The sequence below is a fragment of the Haliotis rubra genome, unplaced genomic scaffold (assembly GCF_003918875.1).
Source record: "Haliotis rubra isolate DU_JTF1 unplaced genomic scaffold, ASM391887v1 Scf308, whole genome shotgun sequence".
NCBI classification, from domain to species: domain Eukaryota; kingdom Metazoa; phylum Mollusca; class Gastropoda; order Lepetellida; family Haliotidae; genus Haliotis; species Haliotis rubra.
Genome location: NW_025766978.1, coordinates 83075 through 103148, shown reverse-complemented (window position 1 = coordinate 103148; position 20074 = coordinate 83075). Strand labels below are relative to the sequence as shown.

At 42.2% G+C, this 20074-nt stretch overlaps 1 protein-coding gene across 1 annotated transcript; it reads right to left on the bottom strand.

Moving 5' to 3' along the window:
* Positions 1-2328: 2328 nt before the first annotated feature.
* On the bottom strand, positions 2329-19665 carry LOC124282961 (peroxidase-like). Its single transcript, XM_046719015.1, has 14 exons — positions 19603-19665; positions 19257-19376; positions 17917-18344; positions 16870-17000; positions 14871-15044; positions 13111-13162; positions 11970-12088; positions 10260-10364; positions 7929-8030; positions 7487-7647; positions 6546-7051; positions 4055-4227; positions 3227-3344; positions 2329-2422 (listed from the first exon to the last, which is right to left on the bottom strand). The coding sequence occupies exons 1-14, from the start codon at positions 19663-19665 to the stop codon at positions 2359-2361; spliced, it is 2316 nt and encodes a 771-aa protein (XP_046574971.1). The 3' UTR covers positions 2329-2358.
* Positions 19666-20074: the final 409 nt, after the last annotated feature.

Genomic DNA, 20074 nt, shown 5'->3' with positions numbered 1-20074 from the left:
TCCAGCGATTTTACTTGCAGTGTTAACAATTTTGTCTATTTTAGATTTGAGATGAACTGAGAGAGACCCGTACCAACAATAGAAGGAAAATGTTAAAATACTCTGAATAAATGCAACATAAAAAGATGACATCACAGATGGGTTAATATTAAAAGATCTCAATTTACGCATGAATTTTGAAGACGTTGTTGACACTTTTTGTATAGGGCTTCAGTGTTAGAGTTCCAGTTCAGCTTAGAGTCAATGAAGGTTCCCAGATACTTATACTCCGACACTGTCTCAACACATTCACCGTTGATTATCACTGGAAGCAGTTCTGTGGGTTTACTCCGAAAGTCAATTATCAGTTCCTTTGTTTTTGTGACATTTAACAGTAAGTGGTTTTCATATAGTATATGGATGTGTAGTATAGTGCTGTATAATGTATAGTATAGTGTATAGTATATGGATGTATAGTATAGTGCTGTATAATGTATAGTATAGTGTACAGTATATGGATGTGTAGTATAGTGCTGTATAATGTATAGTATAGGGTACAGTATATGGATGCTGTATAGTGTATAGTATAATGTATAGTATAGTATAATGTACAGTATATATGTGTAGTATAGTGCTGTATAATGTATAGTGTATAATGTGTACAGTATATGGATGTGTAGTATAGTGCTGTATAATGTATGTATAGTGTATAGTATAGTGTATAGTGCTGTATAGTATATGTATGTATAATGTATAGTTTAGTGTATGTATAGTGCTGTATAATGTATAGTAGTTTATAGTATAGTGTATATAGTATAGTGCTGTATAATGTATAGTATATGGATGTGTATAGTATAGTGCTGTATAATGTATGGTTTAGTGTATGGTATAGTGCTGTATAATCTGTATATAGTAGCTGATATATAATGTATAGTATAGTGTACTGTATAATGTATAGTTTAGTGTATAGTATAATGTATATAGTTTAGTATATATAGTATAGTACTGTATAATGTATAGTATAGTGCTGTACAATGTATAGTAGTGATATATAGTATAGTGCTGTATAATGTATAGTTTAGTGTATAGTATAGTGCTGTATAATGTATAGTTTAGTATATAGTATATTGCTGTATAGTATAGTGTGCTGTATATAGTTTAGTGTGTATAGTATAGTGCTGTATAATGTATAGTATAGTGCTGTATAATGTATAGTTTAGTATATAGTATAGTGCTGTATAATGTATAGTCTAGTGTATAGTATAGTGCTGTATAATGTATAGTTTAGTATATAGTATAGTGCTGTATAATGTATAGTTTAGTGTATAGTATAGTGCTGTATAATGTATAGTTTAGTATATAGTATAGTGCTGTATAATGTATAGTTTAGTGTATAGTATAGTGCTGTATAATGTATAGTTATAGTGCTGTATAATGTATAGTGCTGTATAATGTATAGTTTAGCTGTATAATGTATAGTGCTGTATAGTGCTGTATAATGTATAGTTTAGTGTATAGTATAGTGCTGTATAATGTATAGTGCTGTACAATGTATAGTAGTGATATATAGTATAGTGCTGTATAATGTATACTATAGCGATGTATAGTATAGTGCTGTATAATGTATAGTATAGTGCTGTATAATGTATAGTTTAGTGTATAGTATAGTGCTGTATAATGTATAGTGTATATAGTGCTGTATAATGTATAGTATAGTGCTGTATAATGTATAGTGTGTATGCTGTAGTATAGTGCTGTATAATGTATACTATAGCGATGTATAGTATAGTGCTGTATAATGTATAGTTTAGTGTATAGTTTGCTGTATAATGTATAGTTTAGTGTATAGTATAGTGCTGTATAATGTATAGTTTAGTGTATAGTATAGTGCTGTATAGTATAGTGCTGTATAATGTATAGTTTAGTGTATAGTCTAGTGCTGTATAATGTATCGTTTAGTGTATAGTATAGTGCTGTATAATGTATAGTATAATGCTGTATAATGCATAGTTTAGTGTATAGTATAGTGCTGCATAATGTATTGTTTAGTGTATAGTGTACAGAATAGTCATGTATAGCATGGTGTATAGCACTATGCTTGATAGTGTATATTGTCAGCGTGTGTTTCATGGATCTGGGAGCTTCATGTCGGCTGGTCGTCAGAAGAGACGAGCGTCGTTACCTCCCTTGGAACATCACAAACATACAGTGAAGCGCTACTAAAATCACCACATCCATTGTCGCTGCTGACCATACACACTTGATGCAAAACATCATCTCTTTTATCTTATCATTAACAACCGTCACAAAATATGGTGGCTTCGAAAAATGCAAACAGACAAGGCTGTAGTACGTTACTCTTAGTTTATTTCCTTGTAATTAGGATTTCCAGAACCTCCTGATGTTAACTGTCTTCACCTGGTCACAAGGCCGAACCGTGTTCCTGTCAAACATAACAGGCGTGTATAAATAATGATATATTTATATCAGATCTTTTCACCTAAAACAATTTGCTATCAAGAAGCATGTTGATTGTAATTAGGTATATAAGGTAAATGTGGGACTGACATTATATACGACATAAAAATCAAAGAAGCGTGATGAAAGCCCTCCAGGCTTCTGAACCTCACTGCAGGTATTTCACCACACATCTTTCGCCAAGATAAATGCAGAATATGTGCAGGCACTTAAGCCTTTGTAAACGTACATAATCACACACGTCTCGATCATTAGGACAATCCATTGCCGGTCCTTTACATTGATACAGTGGAATACATGGAATCATAAGGCATTTATTCAATAAGCTTAAGCTAGTGTTCCCTTCGCCTGACACGCGTCTAATTAAAGAGTTAAACGTGCCTCAAGCTGGCTTGATGCAGCACGATTCCAGAAGTATCTATTATTCTGAAGAATCTGATACAACTAGCTGAGGAAACGTTAACTTGTGGAACTTTCTTGTCGAAAATAGTCAAAGAGCTTCTAGATATTACCGTTTAATTGTCCCGATCGAATACTTATTGTCTGCAGCAAGTCCAGAATGTTCTTTTATTCACAAAGTAAAGACATTCCACAGTTCCGCTTTCCGAGAAGGATGTTCTATATATCACCTTTGTGACATTTTAAGAATAAAAACTGAGAAAAATCAATCGTCTTGTCAACCCTACAAGTAGACTCCTTTAAACGGCGGCTGTTCTGTAAACCGTGAGACTGAATAGCCTTATGGGTAACAGAAGGAGTATTGACCTACCCTTGTGTGGCATTAGTTGGTGGCAGACCGAACGCTCTGGGCTGGATGGTCTGAATGTTGTCGGCATTGTCACAGATGATTCTGGACAGCGAGGCCTTCTTCAGTTGGTCGATTTGAGCTGAAACAGAATCATTGGATATGAATGCGAGGGGCATCGGAAGTATGCTTTGCACCCTGTTCCAAAACTGGGACTCAAAGCAGGCGTTTCGAGACAGCCAAAGGTTTAATAAACTGGCTACCCGACCGCCTAGACAAACAGATATATTTCATTGCAACATTCTATGTATTTCATGTATGCTTTTTCTCTGGTCTGTTGTTACACAATGCACTTGTCAGTTGCCAAACGTTTACATACACGGGTCATGCATGATCTATGTAATGCGGCTCTCTGTGGTATATGCAACATACAGTGGCAGTCAGATGAATACAAGGATCGTGCAGACGCTATGTAAACCGGCTCTTTGTGGTCTGTGCAGCATACAGTGGCGGTCAGATGAATACAAGGATCGTGCAGACGCTATGTAAACCGGCTCTTTGTGGTATATGCAGCATACAGTGGCAGCCAGATGAATACAAGGATCGTGCAGACGCTATGTAAACCGGCTCTTTGTGGTATATGCAGCATACAGTGGCAGTCAGATGAATACAAGGATCGTGCAGACGCTATGTAAACCGGATTTTTATGGGACAAGCATCATGATTTGTCAGTTTGGTGACAGCAAACAATTTTTCCTTACAAATAGAATCCTGATAGCTGCCAGACCCCTTTTCTCAATATTTTTGTGTGTTAGCTAACGGTTGTCTAAAATCTACTCAAAATTCGCTTACAACTTGTGAATCCTGTGAGTGTGTCTGTCGATTCGAACCAGAATCTGTCGCCATCCCTGAGCTTCTTGAACTGTTCACCAATCAAACACATGTATGTCTTTCCCACAGCCGCTGGTAGGCTGGGAACCTCGGCAATGCCCCCACTGTAGAGATCAATGTCATCCACGTTTTTACTGGAAACAGAAAGATGGAATACATGTTTTTGTTCAGAACCCAAGAACACATCTGCATCATCAGAAATCAAACTATGTATTTTAGGAATAAATGGACCTTTTCAGTAATGTAAACGCTTTAGGTTACCATAAAAAACTAATAAAAACGAACGTTGGTACATGATAGGTGTCACGTCATTACTGTTTATGCATGAAGACAGGCTAAAACAGCGCTTTCCAAATGCACTACGCTTACATCGTCTAGATCTTAGTACTAAACCTTATACAACATCTATAATATATCTTCTAGATAATAACACTAAACTAGTAGTATATGCAATGATGGTACGGGACCAGGTACCCCCAAGGGCTCAATTTAAAAAAAAGCTAATAAAATGAAAATGTTCGGATGAAAAAATGGCCTTGAATGTAATGGTGTATCCATCCTGAATAACCTTGACTCTATCGAGGGTTGTGGTGGGGACTGTTCCTGGTTGTGCGTAAATACGACAACGTTGATTTCCATGGCGTTTATACCAGGTATGTATAACGCATCCAGCATTTGCACCTTTTGTGCGGGGGCATCTCTAAGAAAAACTTCGAAAATAAGGGTAGAACCCTGTATCATACGTCCCCGCGAGTCTGGGGCTTTGAGAATTTTTTTAAATACATCCATTGTTTTCCGTATTGCAGATGGGTGACTAGCATGTTAGCCATTTGATCTGGTAATGGTGTTGCATAAAATCCATTTTCCTCGATCGGAATAAAACTGTCCAGTAGAACCCCTTTGTTTTTTAGTTCAAGAACATTACGATCCTCATCCGTGATGAGATAGGGGTAGGTCAGGACCAGGTTAATAATCCAGTTTAACTGAGATTCGATGATGACTTCTCGTCATTTGTACACGTTGTCACATCTTGTAAGCGCATGGCGTACAAGGTGTTTTCCTCTCCGTGTTCGTCAAGCTCCGAGCGAAAGAACATGGGCTCAGAGGTAATCCGTGCATGAGGAAAGCCGAGCTCCTCGAACTGCTGGAGGAACACAAACCATTGGAACTGGAATTCGTGCGGACGAAGCACTCAGTAGGTAAGTATCTGAGCGGCTGGAGGATGGACGTCGACAAAAACATGGACGTCTACGACATCAAACCCATGATCGCCAACAAAGTCAACGAGGAACTGAATGATCTTGGAAGCCTCAAATTTCAACTCACGGTGGGAATGTCACTGGAAAAACAGCAGACAGAGGGCACCACCAATCAAATCCAGCCTTACTTCAGAGGCAAGCAAGAAGTCGCGACTCAACCCGAATGCATCGACGCATCCATCGACACCTCATTTGCAAAAATACGAGAATCCCTGGAAGGCTTCACGCACATGGGCTCGGGACACGATCGACATGGTCTACCTGGACATAGCGAACTACGTGCCGTTCAAAGGAGGGTCGTACCTGGACCTGCCACCGTACTACAAGAAAACCTTCACGGGTGCGATTCCCACTTGATCATGCAGGCCATCCGCGAAGGTCAACGGCAACATAACATGCATCCCCAACAACATGGAAAAATACATCTTGTTATTGTTAGATGGTCTGAGATTTATCGATAGCGTTCAGTTCCTGCTGTCATCTCTAGACAGTCTGGTAAACGCCAACAATCTGGATGACTTCAACATCACCAATCAATACACAGACGCCGAGACTCGACCCCTGCTTCTGAGGAAGGGCGTCTACCCCTACGAGTACATGGACGATTGGTCCAAGTTCGACGAGACGCGATTACCTCCCATAACCCAATTTTACAGCAACTTGACCGACTCGGCCATCACCCCGGACGATTACGCGCACGCGATTAATGTGTGGGACCAACTGGCTGCAAGAATTTGGGCGATTACCACGACCTGTACTTGAAAACGGACACAGTCCCTTTTCGATCGCCCGCTGTATAATAATTGTCATCATTGTGTGTGTGTGTGAATCAAAGGCCTTGATTTTTCCCGACCGACCCCATGCTCTCTTAAAAGTCAATATTTCAGAAACTATTCGACCATTGTGTATACTACTAAACTTGGTACAACACCTACTATATATCTTCTAGATCCCAGTAATAGACTTGGTACAATGCCTACTATATATCTTCTAGATCCCAGTAATAGACTTGGTACACCGCCTACTATATGTCTTCCAGATCCCAGAACTATACTTGGTACAACACCTACTATATATCTTCTAGATCCCAGTAATAGACTTGGTACAACACCTACTGTCTATCTTCCAGATCCTAGCACTAAACATGGTACTGTACCTACTTTACATTTTCTAGATGCTGGTACTACACCTACTATATATCTTCCAGATCCTGAGCTTGAATCGCTCCAAAGTCCGTCCCGTTCGTAAAGGAATTGATCTTGGTTAAACCACAGTATTCTCTCCACTCGTTGTAAGATCGAAGACCATGTTCTCTTCCTCTCTGGATGTTGAGCGACACGATATCAAGGCCATCTTTAGCAGCGGAATCCTCCTCGAACATTCTGTCTCTCATTCCATCCACATACCATGCATCGGCCCGTTCTCCAGGAGCTTCCAGAAGACTACCGACAACGTCATTGAGATTGTTGATGAGGAATTTTGTTCTCTTGAATAGGTCTCCGGTATCTACGACTTCGGAACCTATGGTAAAGTTTTCTGGTACCATCGAGTGCCCAAATCTGAAAGCGGCCGTGGAGAAGACGTTGCTAAGAGACGGATCTAGGCTTTCGTTATAGTTGTAGTTGCCAAGATTTAAGTTGTAATTTGACATGCCGTCCTTGCCAAGTATTTCAGGTAACCACTCGTCGTATGTGATCACCTATTGGACAAACGGAAACACAAGGATAGGTAAATAGTTTCTAAATTATGATAGCTTCAAACGTCGAGAATACTTCAATGCACGACCTCGCTTACCAAATTATGCTCATACATGTACATCTACGATGATATATTGGGAACAAAATGTGACAAAGCATTATCGAAGGGTCGCTTGAGCTAGTGCCATGTCGGAGTTACCTTACGGAAGGAAGGGTCATTCACATTGGGTGGTTATCTCAAGCTCAGCAGTGAGAGACTTTTGTGCTGCATTGATGACTTTCGGTTCTAACGGCCTTATATTTATAACAAAGTGGCACTACTTGCTGCGGACGGGTTATTGTACCCAATATTTGCCTGTTGTTATATCTGTGGAATCGCATGTACTTGGATCAGCCCCTGTGGTACCTCAAGGATTTATGTAATGGTACTCACTTACCTGTAATTCAGCAATAACTATTTTTCTTGCCTCCTGGAAGAGAGTCTCGTTATTCCACAGAGGTTGGATGGTTTTCAATACTCCTGCTACACGATTGTGTTCTCTCAAAAAGAGGGTGTGGAGAAGAGACAGGCCGGGGAACACATTCACTCTGGCGTCACCTGGGGGTATATGTCGGTACAATAAGCAGTGCCTGCCAACGGTCAGCTGATCTCTGATGCAAGTGAGTTTGCTTTGGCCTCAGTGACACATGTTCATTTGGAAATCATGACCTTATAGACGGTGAGGATTCGGGAGTAGAATTATATTCCCTATGCAAGGAACTAATAGATCGGGTTGTCGGGACAGAGACTTGGTTCCGTCAAAGATCGCTGGTCTGGCGTTAAACAGCGTGAAAGGAGGACAAGTGACTATTGAACTGTTTTTCTGAGTCTGCACGTACCTGCTTTAAAACAGAAGTTGTTTGAATCAGAACTGTCAAGGAAACAGTCTGAGTCACTTCCCTTTGGTAGGAGATTCCCAGCGCTTACTTCCATCAAGCCGGCTGAAAGACAAAACGTGAAAAAATAATAAAAATCGGTTCCAAAATCATACGTAATCCCTATTGAAAGTATAGTCTGTTTTACGATTTCGTTTTGATAATGAATGTGTAAGAATCACTATCAAGTAGCGATTAATCCACGCTCGGAGATCATCATATCCTGCTCCATCAGTGGCACCTGCCAGGAAAATACGCAAATACAAACAAATATTGGCTAAACAAACACGAGAAAATAGGGAACTCCATCGGACATCATTTTGGGAGTTGGTATTACAGAACTTCAAGTTATATCACTGTGCGGCAGCGTCTAGGCACGGTGGGTAATCCAGAGGTGATGCACGATAGACACGGACTTTAACCACTTTGGGGAGTTCCTGAAGTGACGCAGGACGGACACCAACCAGCACCACTTTGGGGAATTCCTGAAGTGACGCAGGACGGACCGACCTTGACAACTTTGGGGAATTCCTCAAGTGACGCAGGACGGACCGACCTTGACAACTTTGGGAATTCCTCAAGTGACGCAGGACGGACAACGACCTTGACCAGTTTGGGGTATTCCAGAACTGACGCAGGGCGGACACCGACCTTGACAACTTTGGGGAATTCCTCAAGTGACGCAGGACGGACCGACCTTGACAACTTTGGGAATTCCTCAAGTGACGCAGGACGGACAACGACCTTGACCAGTTTGGGGTATTCCAGAACTGACGCAGGGCGGACATCGACCTTGACCACTTTAGGGAATTCCTGAAGTGACGCAGGACGGACACAAACCATGACCACTTTGGGAAATTCCTGAAGTGACGCAGGACAGACACAGACCTTGACCACTTTGGGGAATTCCTGAAGTGATGCAGGGCGGACACCGACCTTGACCACTTTATGGAATTCCTGAAGTGACACAGGACGAACACGGAATTAAAGCACTTTATGGAATTCCTGAAGTGACGCAGGACGGACACCGACCTTGACCACTTTTGGGGAATTCCTGAAGTGACGCAGAGGACGGACACCGACCCTGACAACTTTAGGGAATTCCTGAAGTGACGCAGGACGGACACAGACCTTGACCACTTTGGGGAATTCCTGAAGTGATGCAGGGCGGACTCCGATCTTGACCACTTTAGGGAATTCCTGAAGTGACACAGGACGGACACCGACCCTGACCACTTTAGGGAATTCCTGAAGTGATGCAGGGCGGACACCGATCTTGACCACTTTAGGGAATTCCTGAAGTGACGCAGGACGGACACGGTATTGAACCACTCTAGTGAATACCTGAAGTGACTCAGGTTGGACACCGACCTTGACCACTTTGGGGAATTCCTGAAGTGATGCTTGACAGACACGGAATTAAAGCACTTGATGGAATTCCTGAAGTGACGCAGGACGGACACCGACCTTGACCACTTTTGGGGAATTCCTGAAGTGACACAGGACGGACACCGACCCTGACAACTTTAGGGAATTCCTGAAGTGACGCAGGACGGACACAGACATTGACCACTTTGGGGAATTCCTCAAGTGACGCAGGACAGACACCTACCTTGACCACTTTAGTGAATACCTGAAATAGGACGCAGGACGGACACCAACCATGACCACTTTAGGGAATTCCTGAAATGATGCAGGACGGACACCGACCATGACCACTTTGGGGAATTCCTGAAGTGGCCTTGAGGGCGGACACCGACCTTGACCACTTTAGGGAATTTCTGAAGTGACGTATTTAAGGACGGACACCGACATTGACCACTTTAGGTAATTCCTGAAGTGACGCAGGACGGACACCGACCTTGACCACTTTAGGGAATTCCTGAAGTGACGCAGGACGGACACCGACCTTGACCACTTTAGGGAATTCCTGAAGTGACGCAGGACGGACACCGATCATGACAACTTTAGGTAATTCCTGAAGTGACGCAGGACAGACACCGACCTTGACCACTTTAGGTAATTCCTGAAGTGACGCAGGACGGACACCGACCTTGACCACTTTAGGGAATTCCTGAAGTGACGCAGGACGGACAAGGACCTTGACCACTTTAGGGAATTCCTGAAGTGACGCAGGACGGACAAGGACTTTAAGCAGCTTGGGGTATTCCAGTAGTGACGCAGGACGGACACGGACACGATGTCACAGCGATTGCATTCAGGTAAGATTTTTGATGCTCTTGGTGATATTATGTAAAAATGGATGATCTTTAGTAAACATGTGTTTACACGCACCTCCTGATGTTTTATCTCGGAGATCATCTGTCTCAGTCGTGGAAATGCCATAGATTTGGGAGCCATCAATGAAGGCAGACAGTTCGTTGTATTGCTGTCTTGGATCTGAATGAAGACAATGTTACAGAAATACTTGCATCATGCATGTGTAGTTTGGAAGGAAGATTGACAACATTGAACCAATTTCTCACTGAAAGCTCCATGTATGCTATCAATACTCATGACACAATGTACCAGGTCCCACTCATGCTTTGTCATGCAAGGAATAAGCTTATCAGCTCGTTTGTTATGTTAGGTATAGCCTTATCAGCTTGTTTATCGTGTAAGAAAGAGTATTGTCAGCTTGCTTATCATACAAGGAATAGCCCTATCATGCAAGGAATAGCCTTATCAGTTTGTTTTTCGTGTAAGAAAGAGTGTTGTGAGCTTGTTTATCATGTAAGGAATAGCCTTATCAGCTTGTTAATCAGGCAAGGAATAGGGCTATCAGCTTGCTTATCGTGTAAGAAAGATTATTGTGAGCATGTTTATCATGTAAGGAATAGCCTTATCAGCTTGTTTATCATGCAAGGAATAGCCTTATCAGCTTGTTTATCATGCACAAAATAGCTTTATCAGCGTGTTTATCGTGTAAGAAAGAGTCTTGTGAGCTTGTTTATTATGCAAGGAATAACCTTATCAGCTTCTTTATCGTGTAAAAGAGATTATTGTGAGCTTGTTTATCATGCAAGGAATTGCCTCATGAGCTTGATTATCATGCAAGGGATAGTCTTGTCAGTTTGTTTTATTATGCAAAACAAAGCCTTGTGAGCTTGTTTATCATGCAAAGAATAGCCTTGTGAGCTTGTTTTATATGCCTTTGTGAGCTTGTTTATCATGCAAGGAATAGCCTTGTGAGCTTGTTTATCATGCAAGGAATAGCCTCATGAGCTTGTTTATCATGCAAGGGATAGCCTTGTCAGTTTGTTTATCATGCAAGAAATAGCCTTATGAGCTTATTTATCATGCAAGGAATAGCCTTGTCAGTTTGTTTATCATGCAAGAAAGATTATTCTGAGCTTGTTTATCATGCAAAGAATAGCCTTGTGAGCTTGTTTATCATGCAAGGGATAGTCTTGTCAGTTTGTTTTATTATGCAAAACAAAGCCTTGTGAGCTTGTTTATCATGCAAGGAATAGCCTTGTGAGCTTGTTTATCATGCAAGGAATAGCCTTGTGAGCTTGTTTATCATGCAAGGAATAGCCTCATGAGCTTGTTTATCATGCAAGGGATAGCCTTGTCAGTTTGTTTATCATGCAAGAAATAGCCTTATGAGCTTATTTATCATGCAAGGAATAGCCTTGTCAGCTTGTTTATCGTGTAAGAAAGATTATTGTGAGCTTGTTTATCATGCAAAGAATAGCCTTGTCAGCTTGTTTATCATGCAAGAGATAGCCTTGTCAGTTTGTTTTATTATGCAAGAAATAGCCTTGTCAGCTTGTTTATCATGCAAGGAATAGCCTTGTCAGCTTGAAGTCACCGGGATAATAGACGATATCCGTTGAGGTCATTTATAGATAAATATGCAAATGAATAAGGTCTTCTTGGTATTGCTTTACAAACATGCCGTAACTCTCGGCTGTATCAGCTCGAATGACAGTTGACCATGGGGATTCTGCACAACGTCAAGACTTACATCCCAGACTGGCAGAGATGAGGAGATACACTTACTGGAAGAGTCTGTGCCCGTCCCCGAGACTGCCTCTGATCTCACTGAGTTCATGCACTTCCCGTCCGGGAAGTAAGGATCACCCGCCGGGATATGAATAGGGTTACACGGAGAGTCTTTGCTGGGAATTAGACGAAACTTAGGTTACCTTAGTTCTGTGTATTAGGGGGTGAAAGGACATGTGCAGTTAAACACTGCCTACGATATTAATGCCAATATCATTTAGCACCAATATCAGTTCCACCACAAACCAATCTGGGACCGTCGCCTGAAGTTACCGACGCGGCCATGCATTTTCATTGGCTAATATGTACACTATTTGGCTGTGTTTCTATATGACTTCTCATCCTTAGCCGCTATGCAAATATTGTTCTGAGGAAAGTCTTCTACATGTGCAATACCGTTTCACTGTTGTATATTGTAACTGTAGAACGAGGGGCAGTGATCTGCTACAGTTAGACAACCTTATAGGCATCTCCAGTGACGCTAACAATTTTGTAGAATTTTCTAGGTTTTTTCTTTTGTATATAAGGGGCTGGTTGGTATGTAAGGGGGAGCATACTATTGCCTCTCATCTCATGTTATATCTCATCAGAAAAACCAGCATTGTTTGTGATGATCATACCCTGCCTAGCCCTTCTTCCAGTTATTGTTTGTGATGATCATACCCTGCCTAGCCCTTCTTCCAGTTATTGCTGTTGCTGAGAGGTGAATATTACTAGCAGTATCTTTATTGCTACAATCACTGATCTTAATAATAATAATAATAATGGTTCTAGCACCATAGACACCAATAATGGATATTGAATGTCGTAAGGGATTAACCCGTATCGGCAGCGGAAGGCAACTTTGATGTTGTTAGTAACAAGGCGTAAGTTTAGATACGTTGCGGATAATCAAACACATGAACAGGCAGACATGGCGTCGGCCTTATTGAATTTGCACATCGGTATCCCGCCGGTTGATACATTTTCGTTGTGGCAGAACAGCGTCTGTTTTACGCATTCAAATTTGATATTAATCAGGCACTAGTGACGAAGTGTGCCCCAACGTATAACTCGTATAACTATCTAATCAGGCGCTAAGTTGAGTTTATTTCCTCTACAAAATAAAGTGAACATGAAGATTCAAATCGTGACTTACTTGCTTTGAACTGAATCAGGCCATGTGCAGCAGTCGATATCCTCTTTGTCATCTGCCACAAAACACATTGTTTTCATGCATGCCGTTTAGCATAAGTGTAGTGAGATTCTAATCACAGTAAACGTTCATTTTCTTTCGTTCCTCTCCCGACATATTTTGACTTTCAAGTCACCCGTAAACGTCACTAGATAAAATGCCATTTGGGATGCAGAAATGTCAAGACTGGTTTGTGTTCATCCGCCTGTCATCTGAATAAAAATATCTGATTGCCTAAAGCACAATGTGGTAATTATGTTAGGAATTAGGTTCTTCATATTTAAATGTCATTAATATACAGACAATGTGATCTGTTCACCAATGTTCCAACCTGTCATCACTGGAGTTCCTGTTATGTCGGACAATGTAATCTGTCATCAGTGTACTAACCTGTCATCACTGGAGTTCCTGTTATGTCGGACAATGTAATCTGTCATCGGTGTACTAACCTGTCATCACTGGAGTTCCTGTTATGTCGGACAATGTAATCTGTCATCAGTGTCCTAACCTGTCATCACTGGAGTTCCTGTTATGTCGGACAATGTAATCTGTCATCAGTGTACAAACCTGTCATCACTGGAGTTCCTCTTACGTCAGATAATGTAATCTGTCATCAGTGTACTAACCTGTCATCACTGGAGTCCCTGTTATGTCAGACAATGTAATCTGTCATCAGTGTACTAACCTGTCATCACTGGAGTTCCTGTTATGTCAGACAATGTAATCTGTCATCAGTGTACTAACCTGTCATCACTGGAGTTCCTGTTATGTCGGACAATGTAATCTGTCATCAGTGTCCTAACCTGTCATCACTGGAGTTCCTGTTATGTCGGACAATGTAATCTGTCATCAGTGTACTAACCTGTCATCACTGGAGTTCCTCTTACGTCAGACAATGTAATCTGTCATCAGTGTACTAACCTGTCATCACTGGGGTTCCTGTTATGTCGGACAATGTAATCTGTCATCAGTGTACTAACCTGTCATCACTGGAGTTCCTGGTATGTCAGACAATGTAATCTGTCATCAGTGTACTAACCTGTCATCACTGGAGCTCCTGTTACGTCGGACAATATAATCTGTCATCAGTGTACTAACCTGTCATCACTGGAGATCCTGTTATGTCAGACAATGTAATCTGTCATCAGTGTACTAACCTGTCATCACTGGAGATCCTGTTAAGTCAGACAATGTAATCTGTCATCGGTGTACTAACCTGTCATCACTGGAGTTTCTGTTATGCCCGACAATGTAATCTGTCATCAGTGTACAAACCTGTCATCACTGGAGTTCCTGTTATGTCAGAAATTTTTAATATGTCATCAGTGTACTAACCTGTCATCACTGGAGTTCCTGTTATGTCGGACAATGTAATCTGTCATCAGTGTACTAACCTGTCATCACTGGAGTTCCTGTTATGTCAGACAATGTAATCTGTCATCAGTGTACTAACCTGTCATCACTGGAGTTCCTGTTATGTCGGACAATGTAATCTGTCATCAGTGTACTAACCTGTCATCACTGGAGTTCCTGTTATGTCGGACAATGTAATCTGTCATCAGTGTACTAACCTGTCATCACTGGAGTTCCTGTTATGTCAGACAATGTAATCTGTCATCAGTGTACAGCTGACAGGTTAGTACAGGAGTGTACTAACCTGTCATCACCTAAACTCACTCACTCACTAACAAGATATGTTTTCACTAAGGCATCAGTGTACTAACCTGTCATCACTGGAGTTCCTGTTATGTCATGATCAATGAACTGGCCCCATTGCATCAGCATGATGGTGTTTTTGTTGGAGAGAAAGCTCTTCTCGAAGTGAACGTGATTACTGATTGCCCTGGGATGGGGCAGAGGAGAACCACTGACAGCGAGGGTCCGAGGAGTCCCTACACCTGCAAGTATAAGGGTTCATAAACTACTGGAATAAAATAACTGAAATATTCTTTAATACAAAAATATATTAACGCGCTTTCTGGTGTTTACCATAATCACTGTTTAACTGTTGGCAGGATAATATCGAAATCTGTATGGTTTGGCACTAAGCATCATGACACACCGTTGAAGAGATGAAGTGTCGAATGTCAGTTCGCAAATTCAGTATCGTGTGTGTCCACCATTGGCGTTGATGTAAGCTTGACAATGACGACGCACAGACGACATTAAGCGATTGAAGAAAGCTTGATAAATGTTGTGGCATGGCTGAACCAACGTTTGTCCAACTTCAGCTAACGTCAATGGCTGATTCTTGGTTTGACGAAACATTGTTCCATTTCATCCCAAGCGTGCTCGATAGGGAACAGTTCCGGAGAAACAGTAAGCCAGGGGAGTACTGGAATGTTCTGCTGTAGACGGGCATTATCTTGCTGAAGCGTCAAGTTTCTTCTCTGTCCTTGAATGAACCGCTGCATGCACACGAGGCCCAATGATCACATTCCTGTATCGGAGACCTGTTAGATTACCACTGACAATGACAAGTGTCCGACCAGGAGATGTGAGGTTCTCCCATACCATAACGCCTCGCCGCCAAACTGTCTCTGCCCTCGCCGTTTTTACACTCTGGTCCGGTTATCTGAGCTATCCAGATGAACACTCGTCTCGTCAATGAACCAAACACCATCCCAAACTTGTCTCCTGTACCGCAGATGCCGTCTGCATCAGGCAAGACGTGCCTGTCGGTGACGCTGGAACGGTGAGGTGAGGTGAAATTGGGTTTTACGTCACGCTGGAGAATATTTCGCTCATATGACGACGTGCATGCGTGTGTATGTGTATGTGCGGCAGCTTGTACTAGCCCAGACTGAAGCTGGTTTTATAGTGCTAGCCCAATGAGAAACCATGCCGCAGTGAAGCATGAATACCCCACTCAGACACATTATACTGACTCCGAGCCGACCAGTCCTTGTTGTACCCATTAATGCCGAGCGCCAGGCAGGGGGGACCAACAAGTACCATATTTTACGTCTTTTGGTTTGACGCGGTGGGGGTTCGAACCCGCAACCTTCCGCTTTCCGGGCGGACGCTCTAACCACTACACCACGGAGGCGGTCGACGTTGGAACGAAATTGGAAGTATTGTAGGCCGTCGGGGCCGGATGTTGTGCTCCCTCAATCGCTTCCGTACAGGTCTGGAACTAATTGGACGTAAACCAGGAATGGTCCAAGCAGTCAAACTGGTAATCTGGAATCGATTCTTTAGATGGGTGACGTGCTGACGTGACCTCACGCATGGACGATACGTGACACCAAATTTCAAGCAAAGTGCTTTTCTACATGTTTATCTAGGATTAATTTTATAACTTTTCAAATAACTTCTTCCATAAGCATACATTCTGCCTCACGTGGACACATGTGTACTAAAGATGAGCGGAGAGTCAGACACATATTGACATGAACAGATACTGGGGATAATAGGCTGTGCCTCTGTTCAGAATACTGGTAGGTGGTCACATGTTGTTCCAGCATCCCATAACACCTGTCAAGAACTGGACATCTGAATATCAACTTGTTGCTATATCTGGGCCTTGAAAGTGTGTCTGTAGGACCCTTTGCTCATAATGTTAATCACGTGAAAGTCTGATACGGAACCTATATTGCGGCGCTAAATATAGACAATTTTTATTGATTTTTATACCATTATTTTTTGCAAATTGTGTATTCCATTGGAACTTTTGTCTCAATCTAATTATCTATTCTACCCCTTGTGTCAGTCCGGGCTTACCGTCAGAATACACGGGGGTGAGAGTCCGTCTGAGGGGGGCTCCGGCCGCTCCCCACATAGCATTGTTCACATTGTTGCAGCTCCCATCAGGTGTCCGGTAGGCCCGAGATTCTTCACAGGAGGATGCCCGCCTGCCATGGAAACACAGCGTGTGATGGTTCATATAGCCCATCATATGAATATCGATCATAATCCGACACATATTCAATAAGTCTAAAACTAATCTTCTCTATGTCCCTGATCTCATAGTGAATAAGATCAAGGGCACGTGATACAGTCTCTATATCCGTGATCTCATAATGAACAAGATCAGGGGCACGTGGCACTGTCTCTATATCCGTGATTTCATAATGAGCAAGATCAGGGGCACGTGGTACAGACTCTTTATCCGTGATCTCATAATGAACAAGATCAGGGACACGTGGCACTGTCTCTATACCCGTGATCTCATAATGAACAAGATCAGGGGACACGTGGTACAGTATCTATATCCGGGATCTCACAATAAAAGAAGATCAGGGGCACATGCTATAGTATCTATATCCGTGATCACATAGTGAACAAGATCACGGGCACGTGGTACAGTCTCTATGTCCGTGATCTCATAATGAACAAGATCAGGGGCACGTGGTACAGCATCTATATCCGGGATCTCACAATAAAAGAAGATCAGGGGCACGTGGTATAGTATCTATATCCGTGATCTCGTAATGAAGAAGATAAGGGGCACGTGGTACAGCATCTATATCCGGGATCTCATAATGAACAAGATCAGGGGGCACGTGGTACAGCATCTATATCCGGGATCTCATGATGAACAAGATCAGGGGCACGTGGTACAGTATCTATGTCCGTGATCTCATGGTGAACAAGATCAGGGGCACGTGGTACAGCATCTATGTCCGTGATCTCATGGTGAACAAGATCAGGGGGCACGTGGTACAGCATCTATGTCCGTGATCTCATGGTGAACAAGATCAGGGGCACGTGGTACAGTCTCTCTATGTCCGTGATCTCATGGTGAACAAGATCAGGGGCACGTGGTACAGTCTCTCTATGTCCGTGATCTCATAGTCAACAAGATCAGGGTCACGCGGCGCTCTCTCTATATCCTTGATCTCAAAATGAAGAAGATCAGGAGCACTTGGCACTATCTGTATATCCTTTTTTTCGTAATGAACAAGATGCTGGGCACGTGGTACAGTCTCTATATCCGTGATCTCATAATGAACAAGATCAGGGGCACGTGGTACAGTCTCTATATCCGTGATCTCGTAATGAACAAGATCAGGGGCACGTGGCACTGTCTCTATATCCGTGATCTCATAATGAACAAGATCAGGGGCACGTGGTACAGTCTCTATATCCGTGATCTCATTGTGATCAAGATCAGGGGCACGTGGTACCGTCTCTATATCCGTGATCTCATAATGAACAAGATCAGGGGCACGTGGTACAGCATCTATGTCCGTGATCTCATAATGAACAAGATCAGGGCACGTGGTACCGTCTCTATATCCGTGATCTCATAATGAACAAGATCAGGGGCACGTGGTACCGTCTCTATATCCGTGATCTCATAATGAACAAGATCAGGGGCACGTGGTACAGTCTCTATATCCGTGATCTCATAGTGATCAAGATCAGGGGCACGTGGTACAGTCTCTATATCCGTGGTCTCATAATGAACAAGATCAGGGGCAAGTGGTACAGTCTCTATGTCCGTGATCTCATAATGAACAAGATCAGGGGCCCCTTTTACATACATACATGCATGCATACATGCATGCATGCATGCATGCATGCATGCATCCATACATACATACATACATACATACATACATAACATACATACATACATACATACATACATACATACCATACCATACCATACCATACCATACCATACCATACCATACCATACCATACCATACCATACCATACCATACCATACCATACCATACCATACCATACCATACCATACCATACCATACCATACCATACCATACCATACCATACCATACCATACCATACCATACCATACCATACCATACCATACCATACCATACCATACCATACCATACCATACCATACCATACCATACCATACCATACCATACCATACCATAACATAACATAACATAACATAACATAACATAACATAACATAACATAACATACATACATACATACATACATACATACATACATACATACATACATACATACATACATACATACATACATACATACATACATACATACATAGCGCCAGAATCCGATGTAATCGCCAAAAGGCGCTCTGAGTCCACGCTGGAGCTAAAGGTAAGCTTTGGTAAAAAGATGAGTCCGTGATCTCGTAATGAACAAGGTCAGGGGCACGTGTTACCGTCTCTATATCCGTGGTCTCATAATGAACACGATCAGGGGCACGTGGCACTGTCTCTGTATCCGTGATCTCATAGTGAACAAGATCAGGGGCACGTGGTGCATCCTCACTATCCGTGATCTGATGGTGAACAAGATCAGGGGCACGTGGCACTGTCTCTGTAACCGTGATCTCGTAATGAACAAGGTCAGGGGCACGTGGTACAGTCTCTATATCCGTGATCACATAATGGACCAGATCATGGGCACGTGATACGGTCTCTATGTCCGTGATGTTATAATGGACAAGATCGGCACTCGAGGTGTTGTCTAGGATTTACGGGTTTTAATCTTTGTGTACAACTAACTTGTTTCTGTTGACGGACTCCATGTACTTCCTGCTGTTCGATGACCGGGTGAGATGAGCGCATGGCGACCTGCTCCCGCCTCCCTCTGTGCAGACACGTTTTTTAATGAATTATATTTTGATATGCATTACGATTAAGTAGGCCTCACATGTTAGATGTATCGCTTTATATGTGATATTTGTTCAAATATTTCATGGAAGATGAGCGCACCATGTAAACATCAGGCAAGAAAAATATTGAAATTGATATTACTTAAATATAGTCGCTTGTCAGCTTCTCTTTTGACTACATTTTAGAAACCACATATTCAGTTTCTAATCACTGTGCACGTTTCCTCGCTTGTACTTCTAAACTCTGCTTAAACCTTTTGTTTAATTGTTAATCTCTGCATAAAATATACCAATGAAACACTCACCCGCTAGTGCAGTGAAGAGCGTGAGCGAAAGAACCTGTATGATGAAGGCGTGCATTA

Bases quoted from the DNA above. Each gene is read 5' to 3' on its own strand.
- LOC124282961 (XM_046719015.1), bottom strand. From the start codon at position 19,665: ATGCGCTCATCTCACCCGGTCATCGAACAGCAGGAAGTACATGGAGTC. The intron at 12,089-13,110 runs GTAAGTCACGAT...TCTAATTCCCAG, and splicing joins CCTGATTCAGTTCAAAGCAA to CAAAGACTCTCCGTGTAACC. The intron at 7,052-7,486 runs GTAAGTGAGTAC...TTTGTCCAATAG, and splicing joins TAGTTATTGCTGAATTACAG to GTGATCACATACGACGAGTG.